This window comes from Mustelus asterias, chromosome 2, assembly GCF_964213995.1.
Source record: "Mustelus asterias chromosome 2, sMusAst1.hap1.1, whole genome shotgun sequence".
Taxonomy (NCBI): domain Eukaryota; kingdom Metazoa; phylum Chordata; class Chondrichthyes; order Carcharhiniformes; family Triakidae; genus Mustelus; species Mustelus asterias.
The window spans coordinates 25,090,259-25,108,479 of record NC_135802.1 but is presented as its reverse complement, the minus strand read 5'-3'; the positions used below and the strand labels follow the sequence as shown (position 1 = coordinate 25,108,479).

The following is an 18,221-nucleotide window of genomic DNA, read 5'->3' as shown; positions in this document are numbered from 1 at the left end:
CCTCTCTCGTACATACATTCTCCCCTCACTTTCACGCACACACTCTCCTCTCTTTCGAGCAGACACCCACACACATGCACACGCTCGCACACACACGCACACACACTCACCTCTCTGTTTCTCTCACACATAAACACTCACACTCACCCCTCTCTCTTGCCCTGGAACTTACTACAAAAACTTACATTCCCGCTGTTTCCAGCACCTCCAATCACACACTGGTTTCTCACTGCATTGGCTGCTGATAGGATCAAGAGTGAGCCAATGCAAGGAGAAACCAGCCTCTGATTGGAACAGCAGTTTTGTAGCATGTTTCAAATGTACATCAATTGACTGAGTTGAATGCCATGGATTGGACAGGCCTGACCTACCCACTGCAACAGCTTGGGCATAAAGGTCAAGATACATGCTGTCAGGGAGTGTCAGAGATTCTCTCTTTCAAATGAAATGCGAAACAGAAACTCTGTCTTAGAACATAAGAACATAAGAAATAGGAGCAGGAGTAGGCCATCTAGCCCCTCGAGCCTGCCCCGCCATTCAATAAGATCATGGCTGATCTGACGTGGATCACATGGATGTAAATGATCCTATAGCATTATTTTGAAGAAGAACAGGGGAGACCTTTAAGTCAATCTTATTCATTCATGAGATGTGATTGTTGCTTGCAAGGCCAGCATTAATTTATTCCCATGTTAGTGACCCTTGAGAAGATGGTTTCAAGCCCCCTTCTTGAATTGTTCTAGTCCATGCAGTGAGATGAGCATAGTTGAGTTAGCTGACACCCCCTCCTCCCTCTACCCCCACCCTACTTTTAAAAACCACCGTGGGAGCAAAGTCGCATCTTTGATTTCATAGAATCCATAGAATCCCTACAGTGCAGAAGGAGGCCATTCAGCCCAGCGAGTCTGCATCGACCACAAACCCACCCAGGCCCTATTCCTGTAACCCCACATATATACCCTGCTAGTCCCCCTGACACACACACACCAGTCGCACCCTCCCACACTCCAAAGATGTGCCGGTTAGGTTGATCAACCTAACCGGCACATCTTTGGAGTGTGGGAGGAAACCGGAGCACCTGGAGGAAACCCACGCAGACATGGGGAGAATGTGCAAACTCCACACAGACAGTGACCCGAGGCCGGAATTGAACCCGGGTCCCTGGCGCTGTGAGGCAACAATGCTAACCATTGTGCCACCGTGCAACATGGGAAGTACAAAGGATTCCTCAGAGCTGTTTAATGATCTGCTGCTGGGAACACATTGTATGGTAACATGCTCACCCTCCTAAAGCCCATCACCACTGAAAGTAATAGCACAAGCTGTTTGTGCTAATCTCTTTGGCTACTGGCCAGGGCATGGCCTCCCTTTTTGCCTTTCCTTCCAGTAAGCAGGTGAAACAACTCTACACAAAGATAGTGAGGCTTTGGGATTCACTTCTGAGGTTAGTGGTTGAAGCAGAAAATATGTCAACGTTCATGATTAATCCAGATAGGAAGATGCAGATAAAGGGCTGATAAGATAGTGGAAAGTGTGCAAAGGTAACTGTGATTCGAGCGGTTTTCTCACACGTGGGAGGTGAATGCCAACTCTTTGAGGTTGGTTTGTGTCTATATATTTCAGGGAATCCCGACAGTGCAGAAGGAGGCCATTCAAAACATCAAGCTTGCACTGACAACAATCCCACCCAGGCCCTATCCTCGTAACCCCTGCTAATCCCCCTGACACTGAGGGGCAATTTAGCATGGCCAATTCACCTAACCCTCACATCTTTGGAGTGTGGGAGGAAACTGGAGCACCTGCAGGAAACCCACGCAGACACGGGGAGAATGTGCAAACTCCACACCGACAGTGACCGGGGCTGGAACTGAACCTGGGTCCCTGGAGCTGTGTGACAGCAGTGCTAACCACTGTGCCACCGTGTCACCCCTAAGTATTCTAAGCATTTCTAAGTATTAATTTATAGGTTCCATCGCTCTCTGCCCATTGTGTGTTTACAACTAGGCATCCTGTTTGACCTGTTACCTGACTGATCTATTTTTTTATTTGTTCATGGGATGTGGGCGATGCTGGCGGGGGTCAGCATTTGTTGCCCATCCCTGAGGGCAGTTGAGAGTCAACCACATCTGCTGTGGGTCAGGGGTCACATGTAGGTCAGATTATGTAAGGACGGCAGATTTCCTTTCCTAAAGAACATGAGTGAAGCAGATGGGTTTTTATGACAATTGACAATGGTTTCATGGTCATCATTAGATTTTTATTTAAATCAAATTTCACCATCTGTCATGGTGAGATGCGTAAGAGCTAATATGTAAGAGCTCTTTGAGTGAGTTATGTACATCTATTCAGCTGATCAGTCCAAAGATGTGCAGGTTAGGTTGATTGGCCATGCTAAAATTGCCCCTTAGAGTTCTGAGATGCGTAGGTTAGAGGGATTAGTGGGTAAAATATGTAGGGATATGGGGGTAGGGCCTGGGTGGGATTGTGGTTGGTGCAGACTCGATGGGCCAAATGGCCTCTTTCTGTACTGTAGGGTTTCTATGATTTCTATGATTTCTGTCAAATTTCCCCCACTTTATTGATAACATTTCCGGCACTGTCATCAAAATGTGCTTGGCACTCGCACCTTGCTGTTCCCTCAACTCCTCCTCTCTCCTCCTATCTCATTTCTAAAATCACCCCTCTCCTTAATATAATGGTGGTGTCACCAATAGTTCTGCCTTCACCACAGCTCTGCCATCTTCTGACGACATTGATTCTCATTCCCCCCTTTCTCTTCGCCTATCCTTTTAGAAGACATCTAACTTTCTCTCCTTGTGCTCTCTATACTTATTTCCCTTCCCACCACAACCCTCATCTATCTTCCCCTTTCTCCATCCTGTCAGCCTATACTTTCCACAACTTCGCTCTATTTCCCCTCTCACCCTCCCCTCTGTACTCTCATCATTTTCTTTATGGTTTTATTTGATTTATTATTGTCACAGGTATTGTGATGCAATGAAAAATATTGTTTCTTGGCACGTTATACAGACAAAGCATACCATCTATAGAATACATAGGGGAGAAGTAAAGGAGAGGGTGCAGAATGTAATGTTACAGTCATAGATAGGGTGTAGAGAAGTATCAGCTTAATATATGATAGGTCCATTCAAAAGGCAGTAGGGAAGAAGCTGTTCTTGAGCCAGTTGGTACATGTTTTCAGACTCTTGTATCTTTTTCCCGACGGAAGAAGAGTGCCCTGGGTGCATGGGATCCTTGGTTATGCTGACTGCTTTTCCAAGGCAGTGGGAAGTGTAGACGGAGTCAATGGATGGGAGGCTGGTTTACATGATGGACTGGGCTATGTTCACAAGTCCCAACCTCAGCTATACCTCAACCTCTAATCCATCGTTTGAAGACTTCATCTAATCTTCACTCCTCGGGCGACGATACAGGAGATCAACTGGAATTTTAAGAAGAGTGTACCTAGCTTTGAAACATTTTATAAATATGAGTGTGTTCTTAAAGGCAGTGTTAGTGCAACTTTGGGAGATCCTCCAATTTTATTTAGATGCAGACCTTTCCCACATGGTCTCTCGGGTTACGATGATGAACATTTGCAGTAAAGTTTCCACATTGCACATTGCAAGCCACTGCGTTGCAAAGGAATTCAATGTCTGTGATGCATTTCAATAAGTTTTTGAGCAGCATCACGAACCAATTGTATAACCGCAAGTCATTTTCTTTTGGATTTATTGATGTTTGGTGAGTACGGCTGTTACGGCAGAATGCAGGATGACATCCTGCCCCACCTATTGACTCAGTCTGGTTGAATGTTTCAAGTGTGGATACTGCTGAAGAATTCGGTCTGTTCTCATACCTGAAATGATCACTTCACCAGCAGCGAGGGAAGCAAAGATCCAAATCTTGTGCTCGCGGTTAAGAATGTTCTACCTGATAAATGAAGCTTCCTATAGGAAGAATGTGATTGTGCTCGAGAGGCTACAAAGGAGGTTCACCAGGATGTTGCCTGGGATGGAGCATTTGAGCTACAAGGAGAGACTAGATAGGCTTGGATTGTTTTCTTTAGAACAGAGAAGGCTGAGGGGGGACATGATTAAGGTATATAGGATTATCAGGGGTATGGACGGGGTGAGTAGGAAGCAGCTGTTCCACTTGGTTGAAGGAATCAATCGTGAGGAGGCATAGTTTTAATGTAAGGGCAGTAGATTCAAAGGGGATTTGCGAAAAATACTTTTTCATTCAGAGGGCGATGGGAATTGGCATGCACTGCCTGGGAAGGTAGTCGAGGCCAGAAATTTTACAACCTTAAAAAAATATTTGGATGAGCACTTATCCAAAGGCCAAAGGGCACAGGGGTTAGAGCTGCTGCCTCACAGAGTCAGGAACCCGAGTTCAATTCTGGCCTTGGGTGACTGTCTGTGTGGAGTCTGCACGTTCTCCCCGTGACTGCGTGGGATTCCTCCGGGTGCGCCAGTTTATACGGGGTGTTACAGTGGCAAAGTAGTTAGCACTGCTGCCTCACAGCACCAGGGACCCCGGGTTCAATTCCGGCCTTGGGTCACTGTCTGTGTGGAGTTTGCACGTACTCCCCGTGTCTGCGTGGGTTTCCTCCCACAGTCCAGAGATGTGCAGGTTAGGTGTTAAATTGCCCCTTAGTGTCAGGGGGATTAGCAAGGGCAAATATGTGGGGTTACGAGGATAGGGCCTGGGTGGGATTGTGGTCGGTGCAAACCCGATGGGCCAAATGGCCTCCTTCTGCACTGTAGAAATTCTATGATTCTAAATATCATAACATTCAAGGGTATAGGATAAGTGCAGGAAAATGGGACTAGCATGCCTTCAGTGGTAGATGTTATTGGTGCAGACTCGATGGGCCGAAGGACCTTTTCTGCACTGTATGACTCTAAAGCCCAGCTTGCGGAGTTTGTTGGCATTTTATTTTAGACTCTTCTTGTCTGTAGACACCAGCATCACAGTGTGATCTTTGAGAACTAGAAACGTGAAAACTAGATGGAATTTTGATCTTATTTTACAGGCTGCCCCATTTTGTATCTCAGGTATGTTACTGACTGAGTAAAGCTTAACACAGTTGTGTGGGGTAGGGCTGCCAACACTCCAGGATTGGCGAGGTGTCTCCAGGAACTGAATATCAATCTCCTGTACACTGATGTGTGGAACTCTGGAGAAAAATCACTGGGATATTCAAAAAATGTTTCGTTCTATCATTTTCTTTGACGTTTCTCTTTGCCAGATATAAAAATATTGAAATAAAAACAGAAAATGCTGGATAATCATTTGGACTCGAAATGTTAACTCTGTTTCTCTCCACAGATGTTGCCAGATCTGCTGAGTTTACCCAGCATTTTCTGTTTTTGTTTCAGATTTCCAGCATCTGCAATATTTTGCTTTTATTTTATAAAGATATTGAAAATGGGGTAAAAGTGGTTAGCACTGCTGCCTCAGGGACCCAGGTTCGATCCTGGCCTTGACTGTGTGGAGTTTGCATGTTCTCCCCATGTCCGGGTGCTCCTCTTTCCTCCCATTGTCCAAAGGTGTGCAGGTTAGGTGGATTGGCCATGCTAAATTGCCACTTAGTGTCACAAGATATGTAGACTAGATGGATTAACCATGGTAAATGCGTGGCATTACGGGAATATGGTGGGGGAGAGGGCCTGGGTAAGTTACTCTGTCAGAGAGTCGGCGCAGACTCAATGGACCAAGTGGCCTCTTCTGCTCGGTGGAGATTTGTATGATGAGATTTGAGAATTTGGAAACCTTCCTACCCGCTCCTAACCCACCCCATCCTTGCAGGAGATAGAATCCCCCACTGTGGCTTCTTGTGGTTTTACCTTTGCTTCATTGTAAAACAAGCAAAACACACGGTCAAGCTAATATCTATTGTGAAAGGTGGCAGCAGATCTTATTGAGTTTTAGTTAACGACACAAAGAAATTTTGAAATCATCTCTGGAAACTTTTATATCATGATGGTGCAAAGATATTAGAGTTGTGGTGATATATTAAAAACTAATTTCTGCATTTGTCACAGAGAAAACTAGTTACCACTGAGTCAGAAATAAGCTGGGTAATCGCAAGTACAGATGTGCAAGAAATTCACTCAAGTGAATTGGGCAATATTGAGATAATTGGATTGTGCAGCGGAGTTAACCATTAAAAATGGCGGATGGGACAGTGAAAGTGGAAAATTGCTGTATATTACTTCTCAAATCTAATCTCGTTTGAGGTTGTCATTTTATAATTCCTTCCCTCCTGATTTATTGGCCACACGGGCGCGTGGGAGAGAGACAAAAACAAATATCAAATTACACAAGCAAGTGCTGTCAAAACCCAGGCAGTCAACAAAAACACTTTAATGATATGCCCAATTGATGGACTTAATCTGGATGGCCCACAGAGTTAGTACGACAGGGAGAAAGTGTGGTTGCAGCCTCTTTTCACGTATTTATTGCTGCATTTTGCTTCATCAGTGGGCAAATTGTGTCAGATTACTCGAAGCTTTGCTTTCTTCGTTAGCATCAACATACGATATCCATGGATCATATAAACTACATCCTCGACGCTACTCCTCAATATACCCTCCAGCTCAGTCCAAGCTCTATCCCACTACTGATCCTTGAGACAGTCATAGCCAGCTGAAAAGCAACCAGGCAATGGCCTAGTGATTTGATTTGATTTATTATTGTCACATGTATTAACATACAGTGAAAAATATTGTTTCTTGCATGCTATACAGACAAAACATACCGTTCATAGAGAAGGAAACGAGAGAGTGTAGAATGTAGTGTTACAGTCATAGCTAATGTGTAGAGAAAGATCAACTTAATGCGAGGTAAGTCCATTCAAAAGTCAGGTGTTTCTCACGTGTCGGTGCAGACTCGATGGACAAAAGGGACTCTTCTGCACTGTATGATTCAGTGATTGAGTGCACTCATTGTAAACCTCCTGTAAGAATTCCCTGGTGGAAGACCATTGAGGGAAACTTTACCAAGTACCAAAGGCGCTATATAAATGTCAGTTGTGTGGCGATAATTGGTTAGGACACGATTGGAGTCAGTTGTATTCGATACTCTGCTGCCATTTGTTGTCAATGTTTTCAGACGAGTGGAGAGATAAAGCAATGTTGATAATCATCTGATCGTTAATTCTATTAAATAACTCAATGAAAGTGTTTAACACAGCCTGCCTTTAGGCTGGTTTGGCAGTGGCCTATAATGCACAGTCGCCTGAGCTCACATCTATTAACTCAAAAACAGCACAGTAGTATTGAGCAGCAAATCTAAATTTAGTAAAGTCATATTCCAACACCAGTAGAGAAAAAGGATGATAATTATATTTTCAGTTCATTTCTACTTTTTATTCCCGACAGGTTTAATGTGGCATGATGACACTACGCAGCAGGTAATTGCTAAAGAACTATCCAATCTCCGCCAGACCCATCACCTGCATCCTGAAGCTGCTCCTTCAGACAGCTTAAGGTGAGAATTGGAAGCACTGAATTACTGTACGCCTGCTGCTAGTATGTCCTTAGTGGGGTTTCCTGTGAAGACCACTCCATTGGGTAACCATGATGAAATAAATAGTCATAAAGGCTACAATTGAGGAAACTGAATAGCAAGTTTAACTTAAACTACTTTACACAGGGGGTGGTGAATATGTGGGATACTTTTTCCCGGGAAGCAATAGAGATGAACAATGCTAGCAAGTGCAAGAGGGAACTAGATAGATATTTGATAGAGTATTGAAAATGAAAGTTTTTTTTAACTTTACAACTGACCAGAGACACCACAGTGGTCTTTTCCATGCCTCCATATTCCTATTTAACCTAATTTCACACACACTGTTCCTGAATATACTTGATAATAGGAAGCCAAGAGTAATGGTCAATGGGTATATTTCAGGCAGTGGAGTTCCCATGGCGTCGGTATTGGGCATGCTTTTCCTGATATATATTAATGATCTCGATCTTGGTGTGCAGGGGATAGTTTCAAAGTTTGCAGATGATGTGAAACTTGGCAGCATTGTAAACTGTGAGGAGGACAGTGTAGAATTTCAAAAGGACATAGACAAGTTGGTGGAGTGGGCAGATAGGTGGCAGGTGAAGTTCAATGCGGAGAAGAGTGACTTGATGTGTTCTGGTAGGAAGAACATGGAAAGACAATATAAAATAAGGGGTGCAATTCTTAAAGGGGTGCAGGAGCAGAGGGACCTGGATGTATATGTGCATAGATCATTGAAGGTGGCAGGACAGGTGGAGAGAGCAGTTAATAAAGCATTTAAAATTCTGGGCTTTATTAATAGGGGCATAGAGTACAAGAGCAAAGGGGTTATGCTGAATTTATACAAGACACTATTTAGACCTCAGCTGGAGTGTTGTGTACAGATCTGAGTGCCACACCATAGGAAGGATGTGAACACATTGGAGAGAGTGCAGGAGAGGTTTACAAAAATGGTGCCAGGGCTGAGAAACTTTAGTTATGAGGATAGCTTGGAGAGGTTGGGACTGTTCTCCTTGGAGAGAAGAAGGCTCAGAGGAGATTTGATAGAGATGTTCAAAATCATGAGGGGGTTGAGCAGAATAGATGGTGAGAAACTGTTCCCAGTCTTAAAAGGATCAAGAACGAGAGGGCATAGATTTAAAATGATTTACAAAAACAGCAAATGTGATGTGAGAAAAGACTTTTTCACACAGCGAGTGGTTTGGGTCTGATCAGACTGGGCAAAAGTTGGATGTTGTGTATTATAGGAGCAGCGCTCATTACAATTTTAGCTTTAGGTGTCTATAGATTGTTTGCTCTTGAACATAGTTTGCAGTTGACATTTGCTGATGGCACAAAGCAGGAGGTTCAGCAACCAGCAAGGATGAATTTTTAAAAATAAGTTAAGGAATATGTAAACAGGCGAGTGGGATGTTTTATTACACTAAATGTGATATATCAATACGAATTGTTGTTAATAAATGGGCAGTCAGGTAGAAAATCCAATTTATTGTGGATAAAGTATGAGTTTTTTGGGAGGATGCGACTGATGTAGAATTGGAAAAAAGAGACAGAAGCTGCTATAAGCAGGCTTTTGGGTCATTTTCGAAAGGTAGTGCTGTTGTCTACCTGATTCGAAATGGTGATGGACAAATTCTATGCATGGAAGGGACATGTGAGATCATGACACAACTTTAGTCCCTCGGTGCTCACTTTCTGGAGGCAAACTAAATGTTTTCAATTTACTGGTTACCCCTTATGATTCTATTTTAAGTTAAGTGACTGGAGATATATTTGAACCCACCGCACCCCCCCCCCCCCCGACCCCTCCACCGCCACCATTGTTCTCGCATGTTAAAATGTATCACTTGTTAATTATTCTCACACTCTCCTAGCTAGAATATAAAGACTGTCGTGTCTTAATGTCTGGCATTAAAGAAAGGGTGTTGGTTGGGACATTTGTGTGAATCAGTAGAAAGTTAGAAATATATTTACAGGATAAAGATTTGCCAATAAAATACAACCTTGATTCGAAAACTTTGAGAATAGAATATTTCAGATAGATAGAAGAGACGCAACTGCAGCAATCCCAGTCTACACATCAGCAGGTCCTCAAAATCCCAGATAAAACATCTAAGAAAACCTGATTTGTGAACAGAGAGCAGTTTGGTATAAACATGAAAGGAATGATGGCATTAATCATTTAAGAAGAAAATTAAGTCTCCAATGGGGGAATTGGTCAATTTTGATGTTGAGTTTCTTTGGAAACAAGATAGGACTATAAAAATGTTCCAGCATCACTTAATTCATCTTCTTTTCCACGTGGCAGAAGCCAGTTAATCCCACAGGTTAAATCTTTGGACGATATTCCCTTTTGGATTCAGTTGTGTCATTCTATTTGTGACTTCTCTACATAGTGACCCCATACTGATCACTGCCAGCTTTCTTCTCTTTCCTCACACTCCTGTGACTGAGAAGCAAAAAAATCTCCACAATTGTCTCTGGTCTGAGTAATCATAGAATTCCTACAGTGCAGAAGGAGTCCATTTAGCCCATTGAGCCTGCACCTGCAACAATCCTACCCAGGCCCTATCCCCGTCACCCATGCAGACATGGGGAGAATGTGCACACACTGCACAGATTGTGACCTGAGCACAGGTCCCAGGTGCTGTGAAGCTAATGTGTCCCTGGTGCTGTGAAGCGGCAGTGCTAACCACTGTGCCACCATGCCGCCCTAATAGTTCTCGGATTTACAACTTTGGAAAAAGAAACAATTCCATCCAGAAAAGATTGTTGTGAAATTGAATGCACCTGCCCCACATTCATCTTTGCGTTAAGGAACAAGTGTCGGTTGGAGCATCGGTGTGCATTATTGCAAAATTAGAAATACGTTCACAGGACAAAGATTTAATAAAATAAAATACATTCTTAACTGAAAACAATGAAAATATATTTCAAACAGTCATGGTGCAACTTTTGTCCATAACCTGAGAAATGCGTAATGAAATATCAATCCATTAGGCTCATCATGAACAGATCCAAAATAAAGACTAATCATGATGGTTGTCTGATGGTTCTCCATGACGAATCCTGGAGAAAAAATCTAATCCTCTCTGTTAACGGGCAGACCACACACTGTGCCACTTCTTCCAGATGTTACGATCATACTTCATGCTGACACTGGCCTGTGCTTCTTTTCCTTTTGGTATATCTTCAGTTCATCTGACCTTAAGAGTTAGCTCTCAAGACAATAGACGGCTGGAGATACAAGGGGATACACGAGCCAACCCGAGTGCAGGTTCCTTACAGGGAGATACCACACCCTCCACTTGGAGCTATTAGGATTAGGAACTGATGGGGTAGTGGGGATCAAGAAATTGCCTCTCATGTATCTCTGTGTGCCAACTACACCTGCCAACAGAGAATCCCACAATGTGGACTGCAATTACCATGGGTGCAAAATAAGACATGTTCCACAATATGTTTAATTGAACTGGACGTTGGATGATTCATTCTCAGATGTTCAGGATGCCTCTCCCAATTCAGGTTTCTGTCTTATCCTTGAATTGCTCATGACAATGTCAACATGCCATCCTCTGTTAGGAAGAAAAAATATATTTATGTTGCGGAATGGTGATTCCCTCAGGAATCCTCAAATATACATGACAAATTACCGTCTTTTTTTTCCCCAAGAATGTCCAGCCTGGACAAAGTGGGGAAATGAGTGGTGAACATCCATTGTGGGTTGCTGGGGAAGAATCCCCAGGCTGAGGGGAATGAAGATATGTCCATCTTGAGTGCAGGGTTGAAGAGAGGAATCATGGGTTCTGGTACTTCATCTGTTTCCGAGTCCTTTGTGCACTGCTGCCAGCCGTTTATTTATTAGTCACAAGTAGGCTTACATTAACACTGCAATGAATTTACTGTGAAAATCCCCTAGTCTCCACACTCCGGCGCCTGTTTGGGTACACTGAAGGTGAATTTTAGCATGGCCAATTCAACTAATCTGCACATCTTTGGACTGTGGGAGGAAACCGGAGCACCCGGAGGAAACCCACACAGACATGGGGAGAACGTGCAGACTCCACACAGACAGTGACCCAAGCTGGGAATTGAACCCAGGTCCCTGGTGCTGTGAGGCAGCAGTGCTAACCACTGTGCCACTGTGCCGCCCCAAATTATTTCACCAAACAATCACAGAAAGACCCTGGTAAAATGATAACACCCATTGTTGGCATCTGCTTCCAAATATTGTCTGATATATATGCAGCATGGATCAATAATATTAGGAGCACCAACACCCACAACCCCAATGCTCCCCTCACGTCCCCAAACCCCACCCCTCTCACTTTATCACCCCACTCGTCTGTTCAACCCCGTCCCGCACTAATACATACTAAAATGATTAGAGACTTCACTTCCCATTTTTCAAATAGATACTTGATAAAATAGGACTGAGTCAGCACGGCTTTGTCAAGGGGAGGTCATGTCTGACAAATCTGTTCGAGTTCTTTGAGGAAGTAACAGGGAAGTTAAAAAAAGGAGATCCAGTGGACGTGATTTATTTAGATTTCCAGAAGGCCTTTATCAAGGTGCCGCAGAGGAGACTGTTATATAAGTTCAGAGCTCATGGTAAGGACTTAGAATGAGGACACTTGGTCTGTACTCGTTGGAGTTTAGAAGGATGAAGGGAGATCTCATTGAAACTTACAGGATACTGCGAGGCCTGGATAGAGTGGACGTGGAGAGGATGTTTCCAATAGTAGGAAAAACTGGAACCAGAGGGCACAACCTCAGGCGAAAGGGACAGTCCTTTGGAACAGAGATGAGGAGGAATTTCTTCAGCCAGAGAGTGGTGAATCTGTGGAACTCTTTGCCGCAGAAAGCTGTGGAGGCCAGAGATAGATAGGTTCTTGATTAATGAGGGGATCAGGGGTTATGGGGAAAAGGCGGGCGAATGGATGGATTCCTGATCGGTAAGGGAATTAAGGGTTATGGGGATCAGGCGGGTAAGTGGTACTGATCCACGTCAGATCAGCCATGATCTTATTGAATGGCGGGGCAGGCTCGAGGGGCTAGCTGGCCTACTCCTGCTCCTATTTCTTATGTTCTTATGTTCTTATGAATGGGGATGAGAAAAATATCAGCCATGATTGAATGGCGGAGCAGACTCGATGGGCCGAGTAGCCTAATCCTGCTCCAATTTCTTATGGTCTTATACTCAGCTGAGATGATTCAATTGCGAGTACTCTCCTGACGGAAGCTGCAAATAGGAACCGCTGCTGTTGACTTTCAGGCATCCTTGTGGTTTTACTAGCAGGTTTTCCGAAAGAAAAGTCAGAACCAAAGGTGTCTGAAGTTTGGAAACAGCAGCGTAGCAACTCAGTGAAACTGATGCGACAGACCAGCTTTAAAAGAATGCTGAAAGTCAGCCAGTTGGAAGGCTGATGGTTCTGATTTTTAAGCCAATCTTTAAGGTCTGCAGCTTTAGCTGTTTAAACTGGATGATGAGAAACTCCATTTACAACACTGAGCCCATGCCTCCCAGCTCCTGGACCCCAATGCTGGCACCATCTGCACCCACCCTCTCTCGCAAACCTAGCTTGAATGCCACCGTAGATCTGCCGGTAGACTCTGATTGTTGTTAAGATAGGTGCATATCATAATTGAAACAGGTACATTAAGTAGAAGAGTTTTGGGAGAGGCACAATGGCGTAGTGGTATTGTCACTGGACTAGTAATCTGGAGATCCAGAGTAATGTGCTGGGGAACTCGGGTGGAATCCCACCACGGAAGATGGTGAAATTTGAATTCAGTAAGAAATCTGGAACTAACGATGACCACAAAACCATTGTTGATTGTCGTTAAAACCCATCTGGTTTACTAACATCCTTTAGGGAAGGAAATCTGCTGTCTTTACCCAGTCGAGCCTACATGTGACATCAGAGCCACAGCAATGTGGTTGACTCTGAAATCGCCCTGAAATGGTCCAGCAAGCCACTCAGATCAAGGGCAGTAGGAATGGGCAGTAAATGCTGGCCCAGCCAGCAGCACCCACATCCCGTGAATGAATTTTTAAAAGTAAGGGGCGCATCAAGGGCCGAACAACAAGAATAACCTATTGTAGCTTGGGGCATAAATAACTCTATTGAAAAATAAACTCTGGTCAGATCAAATCTGTCATACTCCAGCTTTTTGAATAACTCATTCCTAATTAAATGCACTTGCATCATTCAAGGCACTCAAATCATGAATATACATTTGGAATTTTGAGCAGTGTTTGTAAATCAGTATTTAAAGAGCTGAAATTAATGTTCGCCGCCTGGCAAACTGTGCACAAGTGTGGCATGAGCTGGATAGATTGTAGAGGGAGGAATTATTCTGGCTGTTTTGGTAATAAATGTAGTAAAATTTCCTGCACTTTCTGTCTAAATGACAGCATAAGATTCGCAACAGTTTTTGCCCCTTAGCCTACTCGCTTAAACCATCCAATGGAACAGGTGGAACCTTGGTGTAAAAAAACTCCCCATCCCATAACAAATAATTGTTTAAATACCAGAACAACACTCCCTTCATCCAAAATTCCCCATTTCCACGATGCTGAGTTTAGTGATGTTTGCAAGACAAGGGGCGGCACAGTGGTTAGCACTGCTGCCTCACAGCGCCAGGGACCTGGGTTCGATTCCCGGCTTGGGTCACTGTCTGTGTGGAGTCTGCAGGTTCTCCCCGTGTCGGCGTGGGTTTCCTCCGGGTGCTCTGGATTCCTCCCACAGTCTGAAAGATGTGCTGGTTAGGTGCATTGACCATGCTAAATTCTCCCTCAGTGTACCTGAACAGGCGCCAGAGTATGGCGATGAGGGGATTTTCACAGAACTTCATTGCAGTGTTAATGTAAGCCTACTTGTGACACTAATAAATAAGCAAGCAAACAAGATTGCAAAGTTAAGTAGCTTAATAAATGCAAAATGGGGGGAGGGTACAGGTGAACCAGGATAAATGTCAGCTAAACATTTTGCCACGAGGAAAAGAGAATGTTCATCAAATCCTATGATTCTGATAAGTCTGTTTCTTCACCTTTCACCAACTTCATTCATTGGTGTAAATTATAGATCAAATTTAATTTATGCTGATAATTGTATGCAAGAATATATTTACACTGTTTGTTGTGAGTTGTTAAAAGATGTTCCCTTCCAAAAACAAAAATCAATGACAAAAAGTCATAGAAATTTTCAGCTTGGCTGGGATAGGGATGATAAATTGGGCATGAATGAAAAAAATCAGTTTCCCGCCAGCTGAAAAAGGTTTGGAATTTTATTCTCCCGACTTCCATAAACCTTTTTTTTCCAAGATGGCGCCGGAGCTTGGCGACTTCTTGCAAGCTGTGCCCAGCATACTCATTAATTCTATCTTTTACTCTCATTCTATGCTTTTAAAAACCTGCTCTAACTCTCCTACATTAAGTTGACAGGCAGGAATTTCCAGCCTCGCCCGGGCAAGACTGGAAATTTCTGCCCAAGGTCAATGGAGATTTCTGTTTTCGGATCCTCGCCCGCTCCATTTCTGAGGCGGGCGAGGTGGTAGAGTTCTGGCTGATCTTTCTCTACCCCCTAGCTATGACTGTAACACTACATTCTGCACCATCTCCTTTCCTTCTCCGCAATGTACTCTATGAACGGTATGCTTTGTCTGTATGACGCGCAAGAAACAATACTTTTCACTGTATCCCAGTATATGTGACAATAATAAATCAAATCAAATCAAATTCAAGGCGGGTAAAAGATGGGTTAGGTTTGCCGCTGAGCAATCTCAGGAAGCACATTTGCATTCCTTTGCATCCTATGAATGTTAACTCGCCGGAATTTGATTAAGTTCTCCACTTGAGGATATTAGAGTGTTCTGTTTTACGACCGTACGTTGTGAATTTACATTGTGAATTTTTTGAGAGGAGAGATTGAGATGGCAACTGTACCATAGAACATAGAACATAGAACATTACAGCGCAGAACAGGCCCTTCGGCCCACGATGTTGCACCGACCAGTTAAAAAAAAAAAAACTGTGACCCTCCAACCTAAACCAATTTCTTTTCGTCCATGAACCTATCTACGGATCTCTTAAACGCCCCCAAACTAGGCGCATTTACTACTGATGCTGGCAGGGCATTCCAATCCCTCACCACCCTCTGGGTAAAGAACCTACCCCTGACATCGGTTCTATAACTACCCCCCCTCAATTTAAAGCCATGCCCCCTCGTGCTGGATTTCTCCATCAGAGGTGGTCAAGGAACAGAGAAGAAGTGTAGAAGACTGTCTGGGGGCAAAAGTTTAAAGACTGCCCGGGGAGGGTACAGTGGCTGTTGTGAGCTGAGGCTTTGCTGTCGGGGGCATATTTTGTGGACTCCCCTGTGGCTGGAGGGACCATGTTACAATGATCTGCATGGCACACATGTCTTTGACCCAGTCTTGGATGGCGTAGGCCTCTCAGGGCAGTAAGAATTTTGTACCAAACGGTGGGTAGGGTCTGGTCAATCAACGAAGGCATTTGGTCTTGAGAATTGGAGGCATAGTATCGGGAGACTGAGGGCATAATAATATTCAAGAGAGGCATCGGTATTCTGAATGTTGGTAGCCGAAAAGTCGTGGGAGGATGTTGGATGGTCTCATAGGCGGGCGAGGGTCTCAAAAAGTAAGGGTGCATGTGGCCTCAAGAAGTTGAAGAGTCAGATCGACAAAGAGCATGTGGACATCAACATTGAAGGGTTCGGGAAGAGAACAGGGATACCCACATGAACAATAATGGGATCACAGTTTTGGATTTTTGATTTGATTTATTATTGTCACCAAACATGCCGTTCATAGAGTACATAGGGTGGAGGAAAGGAGAGGGTGCAGAATGTAGTGTTACAGTCATAGCTAGGGTGTAGAGAAAGATCAACTTAATATAAGGTAGGTCCATTCGAAAGTCTTATGGCAACAGGGAAGAAGCTGTTCTTGGATACTCTTCTGATTTTGCTTGACATGAGCCTTCCCCTGTCCTCCTTCTAAGATTGTCAACGTACCCTTCCTCATCTAACCCCTTTAACATGTTCATTACCCACTAGCAATAAAGAGGCATATACCAGGTAGAGAATTCTTCTGATTCATATAGCACTCGGCTAAATGATGAGGTCAGGAATAGAACATTGTTGTTGTGGATCAAGGTCAATGTCTTTGGCACACAGCTTGAAGTGGAACGGCATCACTGCCTTGAACTTCTGTCGGTTTAGTGATGAAGAGCCTGTTCCTGTTTTATTGGGTGTGATGACTTGCTCAATCAATTAACGCTGAACTATTTTGACTCGCATTTTAAATGTCACCTTCAATTTAACCCATCTGGCAATCTTTTAAAAAAATTGTTTAGGGCTGCAAAAGAAAAGTTTGCGAGTGAGGAAAATTATAAAGGGGCAGAGGATGGTGACCTGCAAGGATTCGAGTCACTCCATCAGTACCTTCAGCTTCTCAGTGTTTTATCACAGCCAGCTAATCCCGTGCCATCTCATAAGACCAGAACTGACAAGGTTTGTATTGATTTTCATTTCTCCCATTCTAAAGTGGTCAGGAATACATAACCGGCTTGGACAGTTACTGCCACATTAAACTATAAAACAATATATAGCAGTGATAGTTCTTCATTAATGACCAGAATACAATCCTTATGTGAAGCAGGCATAAAAGGTTGGTGGTGAGTTTTTCTGTGGCCCAAGTCTCTCTTTTAAACTCCAATGCTGCATATTCAAGCCCTACGCACCTCTGTTCCTTCTCCCTTTGTCTGCTGCCTCGCTATGCATCGGTGAATTGATTTCAAGATCCTTGAATTTACTGTGGCTCTCCCCCTCATCCTATTTCAGTAATCTCCTCCAGTTATTGCATCCCAGCCCCCCACCCTTCGTTCTGACACTGGATTGCTGCTGTTGGTTACCCCTCCCCCTCATCAGCTCCCCACTATCAGGGTCTGCCATGATCTCGTTAAATATGTCGCTCTCTTCCAGAACTAATGTGCCTCACTAACTCTGCCCTCGACTTCAAAGCCTTCCATAAGCCTATCTTCCCTACTCTACCTTTGATCTACCCAACTGAATTCCTTCTTTCCGCTTAGAGCATCCTCCTGTAAAACTAATAAAGTATTTATTTCTGGCTGCTATTTTAGCTTTTTTCATTACTGCTCTGAACTAGTTGGATGCTGAGTGTTGTATTTACAATATCTCAGAGGCCTCTTTCAATTTCATCCTTACCCATTTTAACACCATTCAAGCATTGCCCATTTTTGTTCCTTTGTGCAAGATTTTATGTTAACCCTACATCCCCAAAACTTTGAGTTGTCTTTTATTCATAGGAGCATCTGATAACCCTTAGAGTCCACCAAAGTAGTACTATTAGAAATAACTCAAATTTGTATATAACTCTTCTAACACATCTCTTAGAAATGTTCCACACAGCTTCAGGTACAATGAAATGGTTTGTATTTCAGATGGTTTAGCTCGAATGCCTGGACAGGTGGTTCGTGATGCGGAGCAATGCCAATAGTGTGGGTTCAATTCCCATACCAGCTGAGGTTATTCATGAAGTCCCACCTTCTCAACCTTGCCCCTCACCTGAGGTGTGGTGTTGCTCAGGTTAAATCACCAGCAGTCAGCTCCTCCCCTCAAAGGGAAAAGCAGCCTTTGGCCATCTGGGACTATGGTGACTTT

General features: G+C 43.7%; 1 protein-coding gene across 1 annotated transcript in view; it reads left to right on the top strand.

Moving 5' to 3' along the window:
• The window catches only part of ptprn2 (protein tyrosine phosphatase receptor type N2), a 947,277-nt gene that overhangs the window by 318,879 nt on the left and 610,177 nt on the right, over nt 1-18,221 (top strand). Inside the window, exons 4-5 of the mRNA XM_078232550.1 lie at nt 7,389-7,497; nt 16,895-17,051. Coding sequence (XP_078088676.1) covers nt 7,389-7,497; nt 16,895-17,051 — 266 coding nt within the window. The remainder of the gene's footprint in view (nt 1-7,388; nt 7,498-16,894; nt 17,052-18,221) is intronic.